This window comes from Astatotilapia calliptera, chromosome 7, assembly GCF_900246225.1.
Source record: "Astatotilapia calliptera chromosome 7, fAstCal1.2, whole genome shotgun sequence".
In the NCBI taxonomy this organism is placed as follows: domain Eukaryota; kingdom Metazoa; phylum Chordata; class Actinopteri; order Cichliformes; family Cichlidae; genus Astatotilapia; species Astatotilapia calliptera.
The window spans coordinates 34482478-34508597 of NC_039308.1; the positions used below are offsets into that span (position 1 = coordinate 34482478).

Genomic DNA, 26120 nt, shown 5'->3' on the forward strand with positions numbered 1-26120 from the left:
TTGGATACAACTTTTGTTTTTTCAATAGGAAGAGGGCCATGTGACACATCAAACTTATTGGTAATGTCACAAGAAAAACAATGGTGTGCTTGGTTTCAACGTAACTTTATTCTTTCATGAGTTATTTACAAGTGTCTGACCACTTATAAAATGTGTTCAATGTGCTGCCCATTGTGTTGGATTGTCAATGCAACCCTCTTCTCCCACTCTTCACACACTGATAGCAACACCGCAGGAGAAATGCCAGCACAGGCATCCAGTATCCGTAGTTTCAGGTACTGCACATCTCGTATCTTCACACCATAGACAATTGCCTTCAGATGACCCCAAAGATAAAAGTCTAAGGGGGTCAGATCGGGAGACCTTGGGGGCCATTCAACTGGCCCACGACGACCAATCCACTTTCCAGGAAACTGTTCATCTAGGAATACTCGGACCTGGCACCCATAATGTGGTGGTGCACCATCTTGCTGGAAAAACTTAGGGGAACGAGCCAGCTTCAGTGCACAAAGAGGGAAACACATCATCATGTAGCAATTTCAAATATCCAGTGGCCTTGAGGTTTCCATTGATGAAGAATGGACCCACTATCGTTGTACCCCATAAACCACACCAAACCATCACTTTTGTTGTTCCAACAGTCTTGGAGGGACCCATCCAATGTGGGTTAGTGTCAGACCAATAGCGGTGGTTTTGTTTGTTAACTTCACCATTCACATAAAAGTTTGCCTCATCGCTGAACAAAATCTTCTGCGTGAACTGAGGGTCCTGTTCCAATTTTTGTTTTGCCTATTCTGCAAATTCTGTGCGCCGATCTGGGTCATCCTCGTTGAGATGCTGCAGTAGCTGGAGTTTGTAAGGGTGCCATTTGTGAGTAGCTAATATCTGCCGAAGGGATGTTCGACTAATGCCACTCTCCAGTGGCATGCGGCGAGTGCTACGCTGTGGGCTCTTGCTGAATGAAGCTAGGACAGCCACTGATGTTTCTTCATTAGTGACAGTTTTCTTGCGTCCACATTTTGGCAAATCCAACACTGAACCAGTTTCACGAAACTTAGCAAGCAGTTTGCTAACTGTAGCATGGGAGATGGGTGGTCTCGTAGGGTGTCTTGCACTGAAATCTGCTGCAATGACCCGGTTACTGCGTTCACCAGATATCAACACAGTTTCGATCCGCTCCTCACGTGTTAACCTCTTCGACGTGTCAATGGCTGTGAACAAAGAGAAACTTGTAAATAACTCATGAAAGAATAAAGTTCCGTTAAAACCAAGCACACCATTGTTTTTCTTGTGACAATACCAATAAGTTTGATGTGTCACATGGCCCTCTTCCTATGGAAAAAAACAAAAGTTGTATCCAAGATGGCCGACTTCTAAATGGCCACCATGGTCACCACCCATCTTGAGGAGTTTGCCCCCTCACATATGCTAATGTGCCACAAACAGGACTTTAATATCACCAACCATTCCCATGTTATTACGGTGTATCTATTAAATGGGCCACCCTGTATAACAAGTGGAACATTAAAACCAGAGTTAGGAAATGGTTTAATGCAACACAGCACTGTCCCACGCTCTGTGTTCCCTCCCAGAGTCTATGATAGATCTTGTTTTGTCATGGTAACTGTCAGTGTTGTGGGTAGCTGGCCTTTAATGTCGCCTAAAGGTCGCCAACATGAGCTGCATGACTCCTCAGGGTCTGGACACAAGAAAACACTAGACCAGCTCAGAGCCAAGAAGATCACATTTTCTCTGTTCAGCCTTTATCGCTCAGTCTCTTTGGTCAAAAATGTTTAAAGTTTGTCATCAGGTGCAGAGAAGGTACAAATGACAGCATATTGCTGTTTTTATTCTAAAAAGGGAATTTTAAGAAGGTTACTCAGTTATCCACACTTTCTATACATCAAAGCTTCAGTGGATTCGGCTGAAGATCCTGCTGTTAATTTCTTTCTTACAGTTGTGATGCTGTTATTGACTGAATTGTATTTCATTCATTTTATTTTTAATGAAAATTTAGAAAAACATGTCTCTTATAGTTCTGTTTCTTTTCTTGATGGTCTGTTTTTCTATATGAACATTTGGGTGATGAAGGGTAAAATGTGAATGAAACTGGAAACCAAAAGGTTGTTAAGCAGAAGGGTTTTTGTGCCCTGGTCCACGGATCTTTTATAATTTTCTGCATCTGTTAGTGTACAGGTTTTTTTTTTTTTGGGGGGGGGGGGGGGTTTGTTTTTTTTGGTAATGTTTGTGATGGCAGTAAAATTAAAGTGGGTCAGTTGTGCTTGATTAACAGTTCAAAAATAATCCTTGTTTATTTTGAGAGCTTTTTTTTTTTTTTTTTTTTTTTTTTTTTTCTTTGAGTCATAAAATAAGGTGCACACAAAGAAATGACAAGGCTTTATCCATGGACATGCAGCACCCAAAAAAGTCATTGCGTTGTATCGCTGGGGATGGATGAATGACCATCTTGCTTAGAGAAAACAAATCCTTTTATCCTTTTTTAGAAAGCAGCCAAGCTCTGATGTCCAGCTTCTGAGGTCAGTGGAATGCCAGAAAAGGTTCAGACCAACATTTATAGCTTGATATTAATAGAATTAGTTTGTCATGTTAAAATGTAAGTGTTCACAATTACAAGGAGGAAATGGAGGAAGCTACTGTGATGCATTGGTTGTGTTCCTAATGTTAGATAGGAAAAAGAATGCACAGTGTAAGACCAGGTTGTATCCAATGTTTCTGTATGCGTTTTCCATCTGCTTCTCTCATGGTTGCTGAGAGATCCCTAAGCCTGTGTGACTGGGACTCAGAGAAATGAGGAAGTCCACATCTATTCAGAAGCTGCTGTCTCTCATGCAAAGTGGAGAATGTTGTTTCATTCAGGTGTTGGGTGAGAGAAAATAAAGAATGCATTTCCTCCATTCCAGTATAGTTTGTATGTATTTTTACCTGCTTCCTGCTTTGCCACAGTAACCCCCCCCCCCCCACACACACACACACACACACACACACACACACACACACACACACACACACACACACACACACACACACACACACCAGGGTTTCCCTGACCTGAGGCTGCTCTGCTCTTGTTCTTTTCCATAATAACGATACATGCAGTCGTTTATTTTACAATGGAAAGTGCCCAGGGATTGCAGTTGTTTCGATTCAGACTGCTTAAATAAAATAGACTTAATCTGATAAGGTGTGTGTGTGTGTGTTTCCGTCTGTCTCCTGAGCTATCTTATTTAGCCCCACCCTCTCATTACACAGAGAAACTGGGAGAGTCTGAGGCACAGAAAGTAGCAAGAAAAACAAGGGAAAGTTCAAAAACTGCACCAGATTCTCAGCAGGAAACCAGTCAGTTGATCAGGCTTACATTTACAGTTGGGAGATTTTTGTCAGTTTCTGTAAGTCATTCATTCGGTTGGTCTCTCTGTCAGGTGGTTTAGTTAGTTGGTCCATCAGTTACAGAAGCAGAAATCTGGTCTGCAATTTAACACTAAACACATTAAGACAGAACCAATAAACTACTCCCTATGTCCCTGCAGCCAGTCAGCTGCTTAGTGAAGGGAGTGGCTTTCTGCTCTGCTGCCTGCAGCTGTATTGCAGTCATTCACCAGGTCATCCAGTGATCCAGCCTCCTAGCCAGCCAGCCAGCCAGCCAGCCAGTGGTTGTAAATGCAGGGCTGCTGTTCAGCTGCTCTGAACTCCTTGTATCTCCCCTCAGGATCTTACACCATTGAATCAGCTGAGGAGCTGCTGAGAGGTAAGCAGTTGTGACTTTCACAGAAGTTTGGCAACATTTTGGAGCAGCTGTCTGGCTTTTTGTGGGCATGTGATAGGCTGCAGGGTTTGTGTGCAGAAAGGAAAAATGTATTTTTAAAAAAGTCAGTTTTGAACAAGGAAATGTAGTCGCTGCATCTGTGGAATGCGATCACACCCTTTTCTACAAGTTGAATTGTGTTAGCATGTTGTTGCGCTCGGCTGCATCATCCAGGCTGCTCATTATCCGGGCTCTGAATTTTCTCACATTCTCAGTCTCATGACAGTGGTGATGCTCTGAAGGCAAGTATTAGGCTGGTTCATTAAAGACTGACTTCAGTGTCTATATCAGAAAAAACCACCAGTTTGACTCCCACTTGTCTGTTGTTTATAACTTTTTTTTTTTTTTTTGGAGAACTTTAAGTTAATTGTGAAAGAAAAAGATCAAAAAGCATAAAGAAAATAAAAGAGCTAGTATGAGAACAAACTGATCCTGCTTATTGACTTGTGGTAAGCTCCAGAAGTTAAGGGGCTTTTAGACTTTTTCAAATGATTTTTCTTTTTTCTCTGTATATGTAATTTCTTAGTGGAAGGTTTGAGATCATTTGCCTATCCAGTGTGTAACATTTCCTCAAAAGTCATTCTGACAGCTTCACAAATGTTTTAATCTTAATGCCATAAATACTGACCCAGTCTTCCTCAGTCATCTGTGGATTCAGTATGTATGTATAGTGAATTTGCTAGAGTTACATATGTTCACCAGTATTGACCAATTATATACACTTATCTGGGTATGAGCTTTAGTACAGGCTGAATTCCAATCCTCTGCTAAGTTTTTAGTTTCCAAATCTTCAATTTATGCATTTAGTGTATAACATAAGGTCTTTAATCAACAGGCTAAAACAGTGTATAAGATTCTGATATGAATCTCTTTGTTAAACAGTCCTTTGTCATTATTTTAGAATGTGTTTGAGAGGATCTTCCGGCTTAATTATGTTGATGTGCTTTTACAAACTTCTCAACTGTAGACATTTTTTTTTTTTTAAATTACAAATTATTTGTAATTACAATAATACCAATTATGATACCTGTGCAAACCTTAAATTTTATATCCAGAAACATACTGCCTTTTTTCTCAGGAAATGCAGTAGCATTGCAGGATATTGCATTGCCAGGATATTCAAGGTGCCCTTTGGAAGATGTGGCGATATTGGTCATCAACAGAAAATAGTCGTATGTTTATCAGCGTTTTTATTGAGGTTGTCCATGGAAGCTTGCGATTTTTGTCCTGCTTTTGTACTTTATTTTTACTTCCTTTTGCGCTTTCCCGTTCACTCGGTGGTTATGATTCAGTCACCACCAGGTTAAAACTGGGTGACATCTCTTTTACACCTAGGAAAACTCAATGGCTGCTAGGCAATTTTTACATTCAGTGACCAATTGAAAGCAGCTGGGACAACCAGTTTGTTTCCCCAAGGCTGTGTGCAAATACCCTTAACCTCTGGTCAATTGCACAGGTCACTTGTTGGGAGTGATTCTGTCTTTAAACAGTTGCAGTCCAGCTCAGACCGACTGTAACCACAATGACAGATTCGCAAAGGTTTGCAACTCGTGTGTGACAAGACTCTTTACAGTAGTGCACTCGACTCAGCTGGCCGCCAGCTGGTTGTATTCTGGTTATATTCCTATATAAAAGGTTCCAGAGCACCAATGCCAATTTGCAGTTGAGTTGACTTCATGCAGCAACTACTGTATGTCACAATTTACGGAAGAATTTCTGTTTTAAATATATACAGTTTTGGCTGGACTCTGAATGTAGGTAGTTATTTGAATTTCTGTATGGAGATGAGATGGCAGAATGATTTTGTCTTATTGCTGTTTGTTTGCTTGGTTGGTTTTTTTTTCACCGTCTTGATGCACCAAAGCTTTTCTTTGAAGACGGCATCTGACTGTCAATGGTTGCAAACTGGCCCCGATCTTCTATTTCAAAGGAAAAAAATTGCAAGTTGATTGCATGTGGTCACAATAAAAATCATTTTGTTAAGGCTGCTGTCTCCAACCACTGTTTTCAGTGGGAGGGAAAAAAAATAAATTCTTGAGGCTTACATTTGTATTCTTCACCTTCATTTCAGTAGGAAGCCGTGGGATTAGGTATGAGAGCGAGGCTTTTGGAGTGTCAAGAGATGGGCAGATGGCTGGTTTTGTTTCCCCCCCCCCTTATATAAATATACAGTATTTAAAAAAAAAAAAGAGCAGCTGTATCCTTAAGTAAATTTGTATTTAGCTGATATCACGAGAAATTAATTTGCTGTTAAAATAATAATAATAATAATAATAATAATAATAATAATAATAATAATAATAAACATTGAATATTTTTGACAGGAATTGTTCGCAGGGAAGGTTAGGTGTCTTTGATGTATTTAATTACCATCCAGAACCCACATGTTGGTGTCACTGAATTATTATTTTTTTTGATGATTTGTGTAAAGTGTGTATATGTGTGTGACAAAAAGCCTCTTCCACTGCGTAGGACTAAAGCACATTTGCTGTGTTTAAACAGTATTATCTCAGAACTGGTTTGACTGCAGAGGGGGGAATGGTGTCATTTGAAGCCTGCAATATGTTGTAATAATTTGCAGAGTTCACTTGATGTGACTGAAAATGTTGGTAATAAATGCTGCTTCCTCCTACTCGTATGTGACAGGCATTTCCTCTTTTGTGATTTATATTGGAGGCGATACTAAAGTCAATATTTGACTCTGGTTTCTGTGAAAAGAAAGAAGCAGTTTTTAAAAAAAACATAAAAAGGCCCATGAAACCTTGAACTCTTTTAGTCATTATTAAAACATTGCTCTCCACCGAACCTTGAGGAACTGAAAGAAAACCACATCAGAAAAATTTTTGTTGCTTTTATAGCTTTACTTTCCGGGCTTTACTGACACTTTGGAAGTAAACATGAATATGAATTTGTCTTTTATTTTGTATTCTCATGTGAGAAACACAGTTGAAAAGAAATCAAAATATTGACTTAATAACATTTAATAATAGTTAATTTGTTATCTTTTTTTAAATAGTCAACTGTTAACCTTTAAAAGGCAGTTTTATGTTTTTGTATGTTGTCTGTATAATTACTTGCTTAAGGCTTGTAAAATCATCAATCAGGCTTAAAAACAAAACTTGCACAATAAGCTTATAGAAGATACTTTTCCTTATTTCATCATATTCATCATGAGAAAAAATGACACTTAAATTTAAGCAAATAGAACAAGAAAAGGTCACAAAGTACCTAAATTAGATTGAGGACCTACCGACCAGAAGATCTTGATTGAATTAAAGTGTTAATAGGATTTTGCAGACAGTGTATGCTGATTAGATCTGCAGAGTTCAGGTATTGTCTGCTATTTACTGCACTTTCCCTATATTTAAAAAAAAACCAAACAGTATTTGCTTGTTCTACCCGCTATTGCTTTGCATAAATATGATGTTAGAACATTTAAATGTGAAAAGTAGTTACTTAGTGAAATGTAAGATGAGCTAATAAATGCTGTGTAATTACCAAATCACTTGGCTTTAGGACCCTGGAGTGTGGGGCAGACACTCCATCTGATAATGATGCTGTGTGCTTTTTTTTTGTTTTTTTGTTTTTGTTTGTTACTCTCCTTTGCTACTCTCGCTTATGGCAGAACCACACATCCAATCAGCTGACTAATCACGTGACTGTCAACTCAATAAGCAATGAAGGAGGCCAGAGTTTTAAGGAAAATGATAAAGAAGTCAAACACAGTTAGTTATACAGAGAAAAATGGACCAGTGTCTGATTGTTTCAAAGCTGAGTGAAGTAGATTGGAGGATGGTGGGGCTCCTCAGGGATTGGATTTTGTAGCATTCAAGTTTATCTAGTGTTTTAGCTCTGCGAGTTCCAGATCCTTGATGGTTAATGTATCAGGACGGCTTGAATGGAAATGTACTGTTCTTAGTTAGCCACAACTCAGAGAGCACAGACCTATGTTGTTATGCCATTGTCAGTCCCAGTTCAGGGTCATTGCCTGCATAAATTACAGTGTTGCAATCATTAATTTGTTGAATACAACATTTACTGTAAATAACATTGTTACCCTTTGCTGTCATTGATCACTTGCTCTCATTGGTGCTACAATTAACATTAATATTTATACCCATACTGTGATTAATGTTTTAGGCTAGTTATGCTAACAGTATCATATCAGGTCTGTTGGTGTAGGCAAGTTGGCTGCTGTAAAGCTGTAGTGAGAGCATTGCTGGGGATAAATCCCGTTGGATTCTCGGTGGGTGTTGGATTCACCCACCAGCTGTGGGTGCCATTTGTCACTGATTCTCTTTATAATTGTTATGGACAGAATTTGTAGGTGCAGCAAAGGGGTGTGACGTGTAGGATTTGGTGATCTTGGGATCTCTGTTTTTTGCAGATGATATGGTTCTGTTGCCTCCACTGAGCAATGACCTGCAGCTTACACTGGGGTGGGGGTATAGCAGAGTGTCTCAGCTTGGATGAGAATTAGCATCTCCAAGTGTGAGGACATGGTTGGTGGTCAGAATGTGTGGCATGCCACTGCTGGGTTGGTCAGGAGTCGCCAAGAGCAGGAGTTCTGGTATCTCAGGTGCTACTTCATGCGCGAGGGAACTGGTCTGTTGTGGTGAAGAGAGAGATGAGTTTGAAAGTGAAGCTGATGATTTTACTCTGCTCACTATGACCAGACGCTGTAAGTAGCAACTGATGGAATGAGAGCTGCTTTTGTGTAACTGTTGTCAGGTTAATGTTTAATTTGACTGAGTAAACATTTGGGTTGCAGTCTGGCTGCGTAATGTCTAGAAAAGTTTATTGCCAATGACAATGTATGACATAGTGGTAAGTAGTAAATTAAAGCGACATGTGCGTTTTTAGCTCGATCGTGGCTCAAGAGTTGGGAGTTCGCCTTGTAATCGGAAGGTTGCCAGTTCAAGCCCCGGCTTGGACAGTCTCGGTCGTTGTGTCCTTGGGCGTTGCCTACTGGTGGTGGTCAGAGGGTCTGGTGGCGCCAGTGTCCGGCAGCCTCGCCTCTGTCAGTGCTCCCCAGGGTGGCTGTGGCTACAATGTAGCTTCCCCTCACCAATGTGTGAATGGGTGGATGACTGGACGTGTAAAGCGAATACAGAAATACAGGCCATTTACCATTTACCATTTGGTTAGTAAGCATTCATCATACAATGGTTGCAACACTCAAATATGCTGGAAAAACAGCAGATTCTCCCTATTTAACAAATATGCTTTGTGTAAAGCTCCATACACAGCAGTCTCAGCGGTATTCTGTTTACAAGTCTAGAGCTGTTGGACATAACCAAGTTAAACACATCACAACTATTAGAGTCATGAGACCACAATGTTCAATTGTGTCTCTGCACATTAGTCTAAATTCCAGCATTCTGGTCTGATTTGTATTTGATCAGGTTTCATGTGGCTGGATGTAATAGAATTTCTTTCTATCACGGCAGGGCACGAAGAGCTCTGCAAATGGAATTTGATGATTGCTGGTTTCTTGACAGACTCTCTTGTTATAGTGTGACTTGTTAGTCGCTCATTGCTGTGGGGTTGTTTTTCACTGTGCTTGCAAATAATTCCTTGTCAAATTCTCCTCAGTCTTCTCCTCCTTTGAATTTTCTGTTTTGAAGTTTATCCATCATTACTGCAAAGATATGTGGCTGCAAGGATGTGCCAGACTGTGAGCAGGTGGAAATGCTTTCATGAATTGGGTGTACTGTTGTGTATTACAAGCTGAGTACAGCCAAACATATTGATGTTGATGAAAATGTCACAGGTTTTTACTGTGTTACTATAAACACAATCTGTCTGATCACTAGTCCTTATGTGTGGATATTCAAATAGGAGATTGGCCATATTATTGGCTTTTTAGAGGTTTTTATCTCATCTGCAATTTCAGAATTCAAAGTGGAACTTTATTCCTCCAGTTATACGCTGATATGCTGCTGTGGTTCAGATTTAATTATCTCAATAACTGTTGAGTTTATTTTTTGTTCCCTGAGGGGTTTATTTTCCTTTCTTAAACTGAAATGAATTTGTAAAGCACTTCTCTGATTCTGAAACCCACCTACTGCCACTGCTGTCAATATGTTGCCAACAAAGGCCTCAGTGGGACATAGAGGACATTAATGACATATTATTAAGTTAAGTACAGCAACTCGGTATGCAAACAGAGACACAAGAGGACATGTGACAGGCATAGGGTAGAAGCCACGGGATGCTATGTCTGTGTAGCTAAATACAAAAACAGATGGGTAGTGTGAAATACAAAATACATGAATATTATTATTTAAAGTGCATTATAATCTTGGTGGGGATTAACCATGTCCTTGTATTGCTGACACCTAAATGATTGCATTGTAGTCTGGTGAAAGTTATTTTTGCTGTAACCTGTTAGCCCGCCACTAAGTTAGTTAATGGAAGTTGAAAATTGGTCACAAAGAGGGTGCTCCAACAAAAAGCCACTTGTGGCTGAGCTGGTTACTAACAGATTATTGCAATTGCCCAGAGTTTGCATTCTCCTTTGCTCTCTTTCTTCCTCCAAGAGCTGTGGTGAAACTTTAAAAAAAACCACATTCATTTATAGAGCCTGATTAGTGCTCTGCATACGGCTTATTTAGTGAGTCATAAAATGCACAAAAGTGGCACATCAAACTAAGTTTAGTTTTACTACTGTTTACATTCAGTACCGCCATCTTGGATTAATAACTCAAAGTTGCTGGGGCTGCTCTAAGTTTTCAAGCTGAAGGGGTGTTGTAGATTTAAATTGGGGATGGTAACTCTGAAATTCCAACTTCCAGTTTATTCATGAACGCACCATGAAGCCTAAGTTATCATTAGGGATTTGAGTGTTATGGAGAAAGTTAGGACTTTCTGATCAACAGGCATACAAAAATATTCAGAAAGTTTCTTCTTGTTGGTAGGGATGTTGAAGAACAAAATAAAATAAGATATTCTAATTCCATAAGGTTAGCATTAGGATTAAAGATTAAGGAAGGTGTAATGTAGGTCTACTTGACTCTTAATTTGTTTTTTTTATTCTCTTAAAAGATAAGAACTGACAAGTACCATATCTCTGAGCATTATTGGTTAAACTAGTGGTACTGTTAAAATCAGTATTATCGTTATATGCACTTCTCCCAATGTTGTTTGTGCAGTTCACTCCTGTAGACATAATTTAGAGTGTTATTTTTTGTGATGAAAGCAGCACTCTTTAGACCTCTTGGCTACATTGATGCTTTTGATCTTTCTGCTCCACCGTGCCAGATGTGCCTCACTGTTTTGCTAAGTGGGTCTGATTTGCTGAAAGGTTTGGAACAATGCAAGACATAAACCAGGAGGACGCCTGAGCAAATTGAATAATCAAGGGTCAATCTTCACCCATGTTAGCGGTTATTGATCGCTTGGCTCCACAGAATAGATTGCTAATGACAGCACAGGTTTTCAACAGAGTCCACAGCAGAGATGGGAAACAAATTAGTCAGATCTGGTTAAAGTGATTTGGAGGCCACAACAGTCAAATGCAAAGGTCTCTGACAAATGTCTGCTGCTTCTAATAATAAAGGCTTACTGAGAAACAAACATTGGTACATTAGCTTGAGAGGACAAAAGTAAAATACATGACTTTCTTTCCACCAATGTTAATGCTTTGTTTTCACAGTGAGTGTCTTTATTATTGTTTCTCTGTCAAGTACGGACAGCTGGCGTAAGTAAGCCAATTCTCAGCTGTTGTACTTGGCTTTTAAAGCAACACTTTCTGTTTTACTTTCATTTTGCTTCTGTGGTGTCTCCTTTTGTTTGTTTCTTTTTTTTATTTTTTATTTTTTTATTTTTTTTTTGTTGCTTTGGTTTTATTTGATTCAGGTTGCTTTAAATTGCATAAAGGATTCACAGGAAACATTTTATGGGTGTACTTAATAGTTACGTTAAACGAGCTAAATGAGTTTTCTCCTGCGGTCACCATGCAGTCAGTATGGTTTCTAATGCAAACTGGACATTAAAATACATAAAATATATAGATTTTTATTTTTTTAATACAGTAGTTGCTCATGGCTGTTCTCAGTGGTTAATGTAATGAACAAATTGCACATAACAATGCTACTAATGGGCACAGATGCAATTAAAGTAAACAAGACTAAATTTGCCCGATTGTTTCTAAAGAAACAAGCACTGTATTACTTTGGTATTACAGATTAAAGATTTAAAAACTGGAAACCTCCATAATGAATAAAGATGTCATATTTCAAGTTTTGTTTTTTTTTTTTGTTTTTTTTTTTTAGCTCAGTTACTATAACAAATTTTGATTGACTCCATATTTAGATTGACCTCCTGTGCAACTGGTAAACATGATGTTACCATTTGGGAGTTTAAATTGTGAAATTTAAATGTCTGACATTAAAATTCAAAATGCCTATCCTAGTGGGTGTTTTCTGTAGGGCTTTTTTTTCCCCTATCTGATCATGTTAATGCTTATTTGGGCAACTAGTATTTACTATAATCTATGTTGAGCTCAGCTTATGATTAGGCATATGATGAAGAAGCCTCTCAAACTTCTTCAGTAGCAGGTTTATCAGAGAGCCACCTCGACAGGACAAGACTCTGATGTCTATCTGCATCTAAAGGACAAAGGACACTCTTTCGAGGACACCAATGTTCACATTTTGGACAGAGAGGACAGATGGTTCAAAAGAGTAGTGAAAGAAGCCATCTATGTCCACTGTGAACGACCATCTTTAAACAGAGGTGGTGGCCTATGACACCAATTGCCAGCCATCTATAATCCCTTCCCAGATGCCTTAACGCCCACTCACATCCTGGGCCTTTTGACCTCAGTAAATCACATAATAGGGTGGGGGTAGGGTTCACAATGAGTTCACCCGAAACCATTGCTGATTGTGACCTACACCCGTTTTCATACCTTGGCTCGTGTGATTAGGTTGACGATCAATAAGTGGTCCAGGACCCTCTTAGGAACACTCCTAGGGTCTTATAATCTGGGGCTTTCCACCAGTTGCTCTTAGAACTGAAGAAGCTTCTTGGATGAGAGGTGAAACGTCTTCAAGGAAACTTAAAGAAGTCCAGACGTGTTTCCTTCCGAGCTCCTAAGAGGAAGAGATATTTATACTTCTGCCTCTGTCTGTTCTACAAAGCATTTAATCAGAGGGCGAGGTTACATGAACCTTACATAGCTAATAAGCTACAAATACTTCTCCAGAGGCTTGCTATTTTTAATGCTTAAAGTTTAGTTGTAAAGGTTAAACTGCAGCGAGGAGATACAGATGAACCCAGTGAATGTGGATAAATAATTAACCCAGGATAGGCCGTCATCAGTGTCCTGCTGCTTTTTAGTAGTACAATGGAAATTTTTACACATCCTTTTGTTGGGATGTGTCTCTGTAAAAACCAGTGTTGTTGGATCTAAAAAATGTATTGTGATACATTTTGCTAGAACCTTTAACTGATGATTTATTTATTTTTCGCTTTGTTTTTGTTTCACTGCTTTTCATCTCGTCATGTAAACTGTGAACACTCACATGCTGCTAGGTAGCTCTAAACTCGACACAAAAATCGGATGTTTTGCTCAGAGCCATCTGGTCCTGAGAGAGTAAATCTAATTTGGAAATCCAACTTGGGTTTGGTTGAAAATGTATTAAACTGAAATGAATTATTTATTGATTTAATTTGAAATTAATTAGGCTCAAGGTTGCATTATGTATAAAGATCTAATGAACCCCAAAGATGAAACGCTTTTTTTTTTTCTTCCCCCCCATCTGCAGATAATGAGTTTTAGTGTTCGACATAAAGTACAGGCTGATGTTTCTGTCTACATTTCTATATGAATCTGTTAAACCTGGATTAATAAGCATACTTTTTCTTGGAAAAATAGCATTGGATCTCCTCCTCTTTACCTCTTTCACATCTTATCAACATGTTCGGGTAATTTATAATCATGGTAATGGTTTTAATTATTAAACAGGAATTACGAACAAGACGAGACAGATGGCAGACACAGTAGTAAATTGGCTACATGGGTAAAAAGTAGCAAATAATTTTGCAGTAACAAAGGCCAGTTCGTGGTCAATGTTAGGTTGCATCAAGCCAACAGGTCAATTTAATTGTGAGGTGTTGATGCTGATTAGAGTCACTGAAGGAATCCTAACATTTAGCCTAGCTTTAAACGTGCATGAAGGCTGGAAAGAAGCTAAAAGCTTCTTCTTATCTTATTGAGTTTGGCTAAATCCACAGAAAGCAGTGAATGTTGGAGTTGCACAGTTTAACTGATCACAGGCCTTGATAATTCTGCTTTCGGCTGCTCCCTTGTCACAAGGGGTGACCACAGTGGGAAGCACCGCATGTTTGATTTGGCAGAGTTTTACACTTTCTGACACACCCCCAAAAGGAATTTGTGTCCCCGGCTAGAATTGAACCAGCACATGTGTTAATCACTACAAAATGGGGCCAGTTTTCTGGAAATCACAAAACAAATAATTATTAAGGGTTCCCTTACCTCCCAAATTCCATTATATATTTATCCTTATTATTATTATTATTATTATAGATCCCTTTATTTTGTTTGTGCCCCTCTCTAAAACTTAATTTAGCGGGACATATTTAATTATTTTATTCATGAATTCTAATTAAAGTTCAAGGAAATGCCCCATAATTTAAAACACGAGTTTCATCTTTTTTTTTTCTTTTTAAGAGTTCAGTAAATTTCTTTTTCTAAATTCTGCCTGTAATCATGTTAAATGATTATCTCTCTCGGACTATGATTTTTGCCATCATCAAACAGGCCTACAAGACCTAAATCGCCGCCATGTAAACTCCAAAACATTACAGTTTGTGTGACATCGATCAGGGTTGATTTGTCTGTCAAATCCAGGCTGAGTGACGTAGACTGCATACAACAAGAGCTTGACTAGCATGTGTGAAGGGAAGCCTGAGACAGGAAAGACTGGAGCATGTTGGTTAGCGGCAACTTTCAAAATAAGAGTGAGATAACTTTCCAGTGGTAAATAGATTATGTTGTCTAGGACAGATTAAAAAATAAATAAATAAATAAATAAATAAAATGCTCAGTGTATCTGGACTGCCTATCCACCTATGTGTTGGAAACACTGGAATGATGTGAAGTGTGGTTCCAATAAGCTATTTGGTAATCTCATCCAGGACCTCCAAAGGACTCACTGCCTGCAATTAAGAATATACTTGTTTTCTGACTTGTACTGAAATGAATTGTCAGAAAGATTTGCGGTGAAAATTTAGCTGAAATTTGCTTTACTGTGACCTGAAACCTCTATGGCTCATGATGGGTAAAGTAATCTTAATTTACAAGACTCAGGGAATGCTTATAAGGCATTGCAATGCATTGTAAGGATAAAGAGGTATACATTTAACTTAATAAGTGATTATAAATGGTAATGTTGGAGCTGTTCCACAGAAAACTCAGGCTAACTCCACCAAACTGAATATGTACATACTGCTACAGGCTCAAGACCTGATCAAAAGAACACACAGGATTTTATGCAAGTAGGCCAAAGAGCAAAGCAGAGCCTTTGTCTTACATTATGTCGTTTATGGGAGATTTACATGTTTTTATGCAGTGATGCTACCTTATTAAGGTCGGCAGGTTTGAAATCTCACCTCCAAATGTTGTTTTAATACATTCTGTTGTATTATGCACAGTCTAGACTTCACCACCTTCTTTTTCTGTCCTTCACATTAAATGTACAGTGTAATAAGTCAGCGAGTGTTAAGAGCACCACAGCAGTGAATGGTGAAAATTACACCCCGGGTCTGCCAGAGGGATTTATGTCTCACTGTACAAGTGTAGATTCCCCTGAATGTATAAGCAGCATTGTGACAATAGATGGATATGATACTTTGTTAGGCCACATTGTGAATCCATTACATACTTAATTACAGTGATGGGGAGCCAAGAGGATAAATAATGCATTTAATCATTACTACTATGTAAGATTTGATTACTGAGCCCATCTCTATGGGAATGCTCTTCAGTATTGTCTATGTGATTGGTGTTGCCTTTCAAAGTGAATCTGGTGTGATATGCAATCTTATATGCAAGGGTATCCACGGGTTATGTTTAGCACATAGTGTACTTGGTAAAAGTTACCGTTGCCGTGATGGAGGCAGTGCAGAACGCAGTGGTTGCACCACCTACTATATGACCCTGTATCTGAAACCACCTACAACTAATTTCTTGAATGTCTTTTTAAAGGTTAAGAAAATCCCCTGTTCAAAAGCATGTTTTAAAGCTCAGTAAATGCACGATGTTCCTACAGTTAATGAGAAACTCAATATTCTCAAGATTTCTCAATATTTGGAAAAATAAATATTCAAAACATTTGGTTTGCTGTTTTTATACATCCAAATCAACATATAAGTCACATGGCACAGGATGCTGGTAAAGTTTGTTCCCTGATGATAAGGAAACATTTAGCTCTGCAGATTTTGACTTGTTTGCCTGGCTGGAGTTATTCAGGAAAGAAAGTTAGAAAAGAAAATCAGTCAGTGTGACTTTTCTTCATACATTTATCAGATTGTCAGAAATGCTGGCTGTTTATTCCAGAACAGGAAGTCAGTGTTCTGATGTGTTCCTCCTCAGTGCTCTAAAGGCAGCTCACATGTCGTAAAGATAAAGTTATGAAGCAAGACTCTTTAGCTTCAGATTGATAAAGTTTCATTTCTCACCGTTTAAACAACATGGAGGATGTCTTCTGATAATTATAAATGCAAAAAGTATGCTGTTACATTAGGAACGGTATGGAGCAGTGCTTCATGTTAGGAGCTTAAAATATTCAGCATAGAGTATATGTTAATGTGGTCTTAAGAATACCCGTAACCACAAACTAAAGAGCTCTTAGTTTATGCAGCTGCGTGTGTTTGTGCATCAGAGTCAGAATGAAAGCAGTCTGTTATCAGTAAGATATGAACGATAACAGAGGGGGAGGAGCAAAGCACTACTTCCTGATGGACCTTTTGATAGTAACACTGACGACGTGTCCTCATACAAACACATGTCATCTCTTCTCTTTGCAGAAGCTCCCATTTCTCCTCTCTTTATAGCCATTTCTATTCTTTGTGATTTTCTTTTTTGTTTTGTTTTTGTTTATGGTTTTGCTTGTTATGAAGATGGAATGTTCTCCAGTGCCAGAATGTGAACAGTAGGAAACCAGTATCTCTTGTTGTTGGTATATATATTTCTGTTCTTTGGTGAACAGAGCAATTTCATCGAATTAGTTTCACCTAACTGAAAATACAAAAACAAAAAGTAAATTGTATTTACATCAATAATAAAAAAGCAAATGGAGTGGGAGATTTACAGATGGATTGGTGTGATTTCTCCAGTGATGTGAGATACAGATCTGTTTTAGTAAAGAAAGCTGAGTCAAGTTCCTACCCTCATCCTCAGTCATAAGTTCTGGATACAGGCTGACAGTTAGAAATTGTGGACACAGCCAGTGAAAATGAGCTGCTTCTGAGGGATGTGTGGAGTCTTGGAGATGAGGTGAGGAGGGAGTTGGAGGAGAGCTGCTATTCCTCTATATTGATTTGAAGGTTTAGGGTGGTTCAGGGATCTACCCAGGACCCCTTCCTGGGCACTGCCGTTGGTCTTGTCCTACCAGGAGGTGGTCCTGGGGCAGACCTAAGAAGTGTCAATAGCTGAGTTTTCAGCTATTGACATATCAATGAACTTCTCTCATCACCACTGTATGAGAAGGAATATAAAATGCATTTGAATGAATGTTAAATGTAAAGAAATATTGTACAGCTTTACAAAGATTTACACCCCCACCTTTTTATTGTAACTGGCTGGAAATGGCTAACTGCCTCGATCCATACTCACTGAAAACGCTAAATCCAGATGAACAGAATCAACTTTTTGGGAAGCACTAACTGTGATTAGGTTAAAGAAGGAAGTGGATGCTTATTAAATCCACTATCCAGGTTAAGTGGCAGTGTACCATCTTTAGTCTGTTATAAATATGTTACTCTTGATTCTCATTGTACTGTCTCTCTGAGGTACAGTGAGGTTATTGTGAGGAGATTTGACCTCCTGGCAAATCACTGCCCTCACTATAATAAAGCAGAATTTTTCCCATGCTTCTTCTCAGCTGACTAAATCTTAGTCTTATGATCTTCTCTCTAAATATGCCACATTTAGCCATGAGGCAGACAGACACTAGACTACAATACACTATGTACCTGAATGATTTACACAATTAGGAATTTCACATGAAAAACACATTTATAGAGTGTTCAGTATTCACAGGTAGTCGTAATAATATGAAATAGCTGAAGACCTTTGGTATAGGATTGTTAAATTTTTATTTATTTTTTTGTTTTTTGTAGGACATTTTTGTTATGCAAGCTAAATTCACAAGTGTTTATGATGCTGGATGACCAGACCAAACTGGAACTTTAGAAATATTGAAGTTCCTGGTTTATGGTGGGGCTTCAAAGTGGCTTTTGAGCAGATAAAAACAAAAAACAAAAAAAGAAAACATTACAGTCCACTTGGAAAATAAATATTTATGTTCACTGTACAAAGTAGTTGGTCGGATATCAATCCTTGAGGGATGCCCTTATCAATGTCCTGGGAACATAATTTGAAACCAACAACAATTGGTTTAAAAAAACAAAACATCAAAATCCACAGAAAGCAACTCATTTAACATGTTATGGCTAAAGCTTCAGAAGCCTTGATTCAAGTGAGGTAACAATAGCAGTCACCGTGCCAACAGCCGATCTAAAAGCTTGACTGCTGTGGCTAAAGTACAGTATTATCCTCCAGGAAGCCATGTAGTGGTGAATTGGCCAGGCATTTAATTAGTGTAGATTTTGACATTACTTTCATTTTTATGTTACTAAAAGACAAAAGTGTGATGGGTGCAAACTAAAGGACAAACTAATCACTGCTGCCAGTATGACATTGGCTATTTGCAAACATCTGCATAGACAGTGAAGGTTCAATAAGCAATTGGTCTGTCAAACCCAAACAAGCAGCCAGAGCCTGCACCGTCACAGCAATTGTTTCTAACCACTCCAGTTTCTGCATTTTTCTACTTTTACTGTTGTTGTTAATGGAGGCACTGCAAAAAATACGAGACAAATATGAGGTACAGTCAGTCTGTGGGCTCTCTGTGCTGTTGTTGGTCAGACAGCCTCGAAGAAATGTGAAGTTATAAAAAGAGCTGAATTGCAACAGAGTTGAACACTGTAGTGTCCTCTGCAGGTTTTTAGAACTGGAGAGGCCTCTTTTGGAGGGGTGATGAAAACCTCTTTATGAACCAAAAAGAAGTCTCTTCACCTTCTTTTCAAGCACTCAGGTTTATATTGTCTACTGATAATCATGTGACGATGCATGTGAGGTAATGTTATGAAGTAATAAAAAAGCCAAATAACGAATGGTGTGACTAATTACTTTCACCAGGGGATAAATAAGTATTGTATAGTGCATTAAATTCTTTAAAAAACTCATTAAAAAATAACAATTGTAGTGTTTTTATTTATTTATGACGCCAACACTGGTCAAAGCTTGTCCAATATAGAGTTTTGTTCACTTACCATTTTGGGTAAGTGAACAATACTTTGTTTTACTTGGTCTTTGTGACTGGTTTGGTTTAGAAAAGGTTAATTATGTCCCTCCTTAAAATTAAGCCTGTATGTTAAAAGATGGTTGTTATTGTCTTCTTTTGCCTGGTTCCTTTAGGGTTTGCCACACTCGACCATCTGCATCCATGTCACTATGGCAGCAGCATCCTCTGTCACACCAACTCTCTGCATGTCGTCCTTTACTATATGTCCATGATTTTTTCTTTGTCATCTGCCTCCTGCCTGTCAGCAGCATCTTCAAAATCCTTATCTAAATTATGTAAATGCGACGCCAAAAGGTTTCTTACAAGGGTTTGTATTGTGGTGCCACTGGTTTTGACATGCTTAACTCCCGTTTAATTGACAGCAAACTCATTGACTGTTTTTTAGCTAAAACTGCATAAAATGAAAATAGTCTGTAAAATATATAAAGTGTGTGCTTGCCTTTTTTTTTCCTTTTTCTTTTTTTGCACTCTTACACCATTTCTTCTTTTCTTAAATATTTTCCCACTTAGCTATGTTCTCACACAGTTACTATTTTCCCAGAAAGCCATATTCTGGTCTGGACAGTCCCATGATCCCCACCACCATAATTCAACATGACAGTTGGTGTTTGCATGTGTGTGTGTGTGTGGTTGTGTTGCCATCTCCTTGTTCTGTTCCTCAGCTTATTTGTTGGCTTCCTTGTTTCTCGCTTATTTCCTTTTTTCTGGCTTGGTTTTTATCACAGACAAACTGAATACCCATGGAAGCTGAAACCTTGGGATTTGGTGTGTGGGTCTGTGCGTGATTGTGTGACTCTGTTTTCTGCAGGTTTATTGCGGTCATCACTATGACTGATGGGGATTATGACTTCCTTATAAAGCTCCTTGCCCTGGGGGACTCCGGCGTGGGGAAGACCACGTTCCTGTACAGATATACAGACAACAAGTTCAACCCCAAGTTCATCACCACAGTCGGCATCGACTTCAGGGAAAAGAGAGTGGTGAGTTCTTACCTTTTATTATTCCTACGAACAAATGTGCGCCCTGTGTGTAGCTTGTAGAAGTTTCTTTTTGATTGTGTAGTTTTACACAACATTTAATTCATCTTCATCTCAAGTTAGCAGCCACTTTGGTTACCATAGTTACAGTTTGATTTGTCCAGAGCTTTTAGTTATCAAAGCACAAACAGCGGGTCAGATCAAGCCCAGGTTTTCTGCTGCTTTTCTCCCACAGTGGCTGCTGAGCTGAGTCACTCTACAGTCATGTTATTTTAACTTATGCAAGGAAAACAAACTTGGGTCAGATTCAGCCGGGAATAAATGACCCGGAATAAATTACCCGTGAAAAGATGGTTGTTAACTAGTTAGCGTCTAACATAATTGCTGTGGTATTTATAAATGAAGGCTTTCCAAAGAAAGCATTTAGCTCTCAGAGTGGGGGCTTACTTGTGCTTGTTAGTTTCCAAAGATTGAGCCCAAGTTTGGGGACATGTCCTCTTTACTTTTAAACCTAAGCTTCCTTTTTGATAGTTATGTGAGGGCTGGATCAAGTGCTGGAGGCTCAGGTGGCTTGGGGACTTTCTAGGATGCGCTGGGCAGGGTGTTTGGGTGATGCACTCATCTGATAGCTATAAAACATATGCTGCCAGATAACAAAGGGCATTATGAGAGATTATCAGCTGTCAGCAGACAAAGGTTCAGGAGCTAATTGGGTAGGGATGGTTATGTTATCATATAGGTTTTTTATTCTTTTTCTTTTTACTCTACCATGTGCCAAGTTGCAGTCGTGGTTTCTAATAGAAGTTCATTCAGGCAGACATGAAAAATGTAGCCAGTGTGCTTTAAAACCTGCATTCCTTCTGATAACCACCAGATGAGTCATCTGGTTGAACAAATAAGTCTGGTTGTATATGGTGTTAAGTTTATGGTGTTAATCGATCAATCGATTTTGGGTCTTATTGAACATAATATAATGATTATTTAGACTGAAAACCTGGGGTTATAATTGGTGTGCTTTAGCATTGGCCTACCTCGTGATTGACAAACAGCCCTTCTTTGAGTTTGTGGTGTGAGGGTTTTTCACAGTCAGATAGTCCTTGCTCTGGTCTTCAAAACAACAAGAATGCAAAAATGCACAGCTTAAAAACAGATTCACAGTTTGACTTCTCAAACCAGTGGGTAACCAATGATCTGCAGTTAAACGTGAGCAAACTTCTAAATAATGCGAACCCAGAAAAAAAGTATCTTTCAGTTTTTTGTCCACCACAGAGGACATAATGAATAGGCTGGGTCTAAGGATCCTTAACAGTGACTGGAACACTCTCTGGTTGTAAGCATAGATGCCCAACCTACTTCCTGTTCTGGCAGCCAATAAGAAAAAAAGCTGGCTTAAAGTTAGGGAAAAATGGCTTAAACAGTTTGTTTCATACAGAAAATAAAACTTCTGAGGCTGTATAGCAAAGGATTAGTTTGAACAGAAAATTATGCAAAGCGTAACAGATCTTCTTTAAGGTCTTTCATAGATATGGCACTAAGAATAGCAATATTTGCTTAATAAGACATATCACAATTAACATATTGTAATATTGCAAACACGGTTTGATCAGCAAGTTTTACTTTTGTTTGAATACTGTTATTTATCAGCACATAATTAGTATAGTTAAACCCTTAAGTGAGGAGGTTCATTGTAAACAGCTGTTAATCATTAGCATCATTAGCATTAGCAATCATTAAGGCTGGTGTTTAGTTTAAATCATCACTATGTTCAACTACAGCCTCAGAGAGCTGCTAACATGTCTGCGGACTATCCGTTTATTTTCCGGACCACCTGATTCCCCAATCTAATTTGCAAAATTATATTATTTTAATCCACTTAATAGCTGCCTTGTAAAACTGTTGTTAGAAAAAAGCCCTCTGTGATCACTTTCTGCTAATGTTAAGAGCTAGTTTACTTCTGCGCTTAAAGTACTTCGTACAAGTTGATCCTTACACCACACACACTGACAGAACCAGTAACGTTATAGTGACAGAACGTGGTGACAGTTCTAAATAAGATGCTTTTCTCCTGAGCTGACACTCATGGACCCCAAGAAATATGACGGTGACATGTCTTGACAAGTTGACAGTCTTTTAAAAATTGTTTTAGGCTTGAAAGATGGCTGATGAGACAGAAGCAATTTATTGCCATGTTTGGACTGACAGTGAAGGAGATGTTGTTTTGGGTAAATGATGAATGACAGGTTGCAGAGCTTCTTGTTGCTCTAGAGGCAGAAGACTTTTTTTTTTTTTTTTTTTTAAATTCCTGTGTTGTTGTTGTTGTTTCTCTTTTAATGCTGCAGGACCAATCGCTCATGCTATATTCCAGAAATTTGTTGTATTAAAATCCTTTCATAATCTTTGAGAGTTTCATACTTGATTCTGTGTAGAGTTCCACTTTAAACTTCACCTGAGACTTGATAAAAGTTTCTATACTTGACCATCGAAATGAATACGTGCAAATATCTCACTGTGAATGCTCTTATCTGAATCAGAGAGTGGGCGAAGCTTGGTTTGGTCACTTTGGTGCCCTGCTGCCTTTGCAGGTCTGAAATACAGACAATGCTGCTTTAATCCCACCTCTCCGGATGACTCATAGGATTGATTGTTTCATCACCGTGTGTGTGTGTGTGTGTGTGTGTGTGTGTGTGTGTGTGTGTGTTTAAAAGTCACACCTTGTTTTCAAACCGTTCTATCTGATTATTACACAGAAGCAGACAAATGTGTGATCACAGCTTTAGTTCGCAGCTGTACTTCCTCAGAGTTCTCATGAGGTCTGAAAGCTGAATGTGGATCAGTTTGTTCATCCCATGGGACATTTAACCAGAGTTTGTAAATGAAAGTTTCGTGACTCCTAGACAGACAATTAAGTGAACACTTCTGGTAAACTGTGCTTCGGTGCTCATACCAAGAGGAAACGGCTCATTATGACCCACATCTTTTTGATTCTTCTGGCCTCTAATATGCATTACAAAACTAGCAGGGTACTAGTCATTATGAAACTCACATTACCGACTGTTTTAGTGCTCGATTATTATCTCAGAAATCTGACTTGTAACCATAGTAGCCACGGTTCAGCGCATCTTTCATAGGCCTTAAATTAAACAAACAAATGAAGACTAGAAACTGTTGATGTAAGGAGGAATTTGGCTTTGGGGTAGTATAATGGCACATCTTTCAGCCCAAAGACATAAGGTTGACCCTTGTGTGGTATGGCTACCACACAGGGGTATGTCTGGTGTGAGATGATATGAAAAATGAAACGTCACAGCAGAAATTGAGATTCATCCCACCAGGCAAATATGACTTGTATTGAGTGCTCAGAGATGCTCTTCTGTGTACTTTGTTTGTAACTAGTTATTATTTGAGTTACTGTTGTCTTCCAGTGAACTTGGAGCAGTCTGGCCATTCTTATCCATCCTCTGAATGGTTAGGGTTAGGGCATGTTGTAAAATCGTGCCAATGGGATACCTAGTGAGCTAAAATGTGCTGCTCATGCGTCAGCATGTGACAAGTTGAATGAGAACTACAACTGAATCTGGCACTACATGTTCTTGACTATGTCTAGATGGATTTAAGCCATGTAATTAAAAGAAACACACACACACACAACAAAGCGGTCATCATTCTTTCATTTCAATGCATCTATTGGAGCAAGCTAGTCGCTATGACAGCAAAGCAACACTATGCTGTTAAACAAAGGTACAGCACTATGTTTCTGGTGTTTAGCTCACGACTTTATAAGAAGTAGGTTCAATAAATAGTACCTTGATAACTTTCCACAGTGTAAAGTAAACAGAAACTTTGACGTGTCTGTTATCCAAATAGACTTCCTCGATCAGAGTGCATGTCTTTTCATGTCACCCCATCTGAGCTGAAGGTCAGTTATCACCTTGAAAAATGAAAGAACACCATAAAGTCAAATATAACTGTTTCAAACATGATCTGTATAAACTCAGTCTAAAAAGGGTGTCAGAAAATGTGACAGTGTGTCACATTAGGGAGAATCAGAGGTGTGAATGATGCCTGAAGCTTCCTGTGGTGACAGGAACATAACCAGCCAGCTGCTGCAAACAAGTTTTCATCATTACCCAGTCAGGATCACTGTCCACATGAGTTTTCATCATACCTGATGAAATATTCACTGAAGCAGGGGTGAGGTGAATAAATGGAGGCGGGGTATGTAAGGTGGTGAATAGTTCTTCAAATACAAATGAAAAGATCCCAAAGTTAAACTGTTTTTTTATTTCATTGTATTTATATTATGTATTTTGTATCCTAAACTAACTGTGGTGTATCACATCTTTGGAAAGCTGAGTTTAATTTCTCTAGCCACACCCAGGCCTGATTACTGCCACACTTGTTCTCAATCAATAAATTCCTTAAACGTGACCTGCCTGACAGAGTGGACCATCAAAATCCTCAAGATCCTCAAAAGACAGATGTCACGCTGCGTTTCAAAGAAATTCAGGAACAAATGAACAACAAAGTAACTGAGATCTCTCAGTCTGGAAAAGGTTAAAGCCATTTCTAAAGCTGTGGGACTCCAGCAAACCGCAGTGAGAGCCGTTATCCACAAATCGCGAAAACATGAAACGGTAGCACACCTTTGCAGCAGTGGGGCCGACCAAAATTACTCCAAGACAGCAGTGACAACTCATCCAAAAGGTCATAAAAGACCCCAGGACAACATCCAAAAAATAAAGGCTCTTCTCAGATTTGCCAGAAAACATCCTGATGATCCCCAAAACCTTTGGAAAAATACTCTGTGGAAAGTCAGTAAGACAGTAAAATATGGTGGTGGTAGTGTGATGGGGGCATTTTGCTGCCTCAGGTCCTAGAAGACTTGCTGCAGTAAATGGAACCATGAATTCTGATGTCTACCAAACATCCTGAAGGAGAATATCAGTTTTGCAAAATAGTAATAAAAAAACAAGAAGTCAGGAAGGGGGCAAAGACTTTTTCACACCACTGTAGATTAGTAACTTTGACTAATCTAACTCTACACAGTATCACGAGGAAGAAGTTTACTGTTATCAAGTGAACAATCTTACTCTATGGCTGTTTTTCTAGCCCAAAACAAAGGTGCACCAATCACCTTATAGAGATACTTATTTTTCAAGGTTGAGGAAGGTTGACAGTTGTAATGGTAAGTTTTGGGTCGACTGATTTAAATGTCATTGTTTTTGTTTGTTTGTTTGTTTGTTTTTAATTGCAAGTCTTGTAATATACACCAGGTATAAATGACTTTTCTTTCATAAACGGTCATCTCATTTAAAATTGTGCGATTTCTTTCTCCTCAGGTCTACACAGCGTCTAACCCCAATGGGACGACCACGGGTAAAACCTTCAAGGTTCACCTTCAGCTCTGGGACACAGCTGGACAGGAAAGGTAGGCCACTTATCCCATTAGGACAAAATCTTTTTCCTAACAGTTAGTCGGTTCACACATCACTGATGGCATCGTGGATTGTGGGCTTAAGACTCTCCGTGATTCTACAGGTCATAAATGCCGGGTGGGGCTGATGGATGGCATCAAGGCTTTAAATATGTGTTAAAGCACCAGTGCTTAAAGTTTTTGTCTTAAAGTCCTCTGCCTATTACTCTGGGTATGTTTTTTGTGTTACAATCTTTAATCATGAAGCAGTAGTAACAAGCATTGATGAA

General features: G+C 38.8%; 1 protein-coding gene across 1 annotated transcript in view; it reads left to right on the plus strand.

The window, feature by feature from the left end:
- The window catches only part of rab27b (RAB27B, member RAS oncogene family), a 78145-nt gene that overhangs the window by 46611 nt on the left and 5414 nt on the right, over positions 1-26120 (plus strand). The window contains exons 2-3 of the mRNA XM_026174483.1: positions 20249-20420; positions 25757-25845. Of these exons, the coding sequence (XP_026030268.1) occupies positions 20268-20420; positions 25757-25845 (242 nt within the window). The 5' untranslated portion in view covers positions 20249-20267. The remainder of the gene's footprint in view (positions 1-20248; positions 20421-25756; positions 25846-26120) is intronic.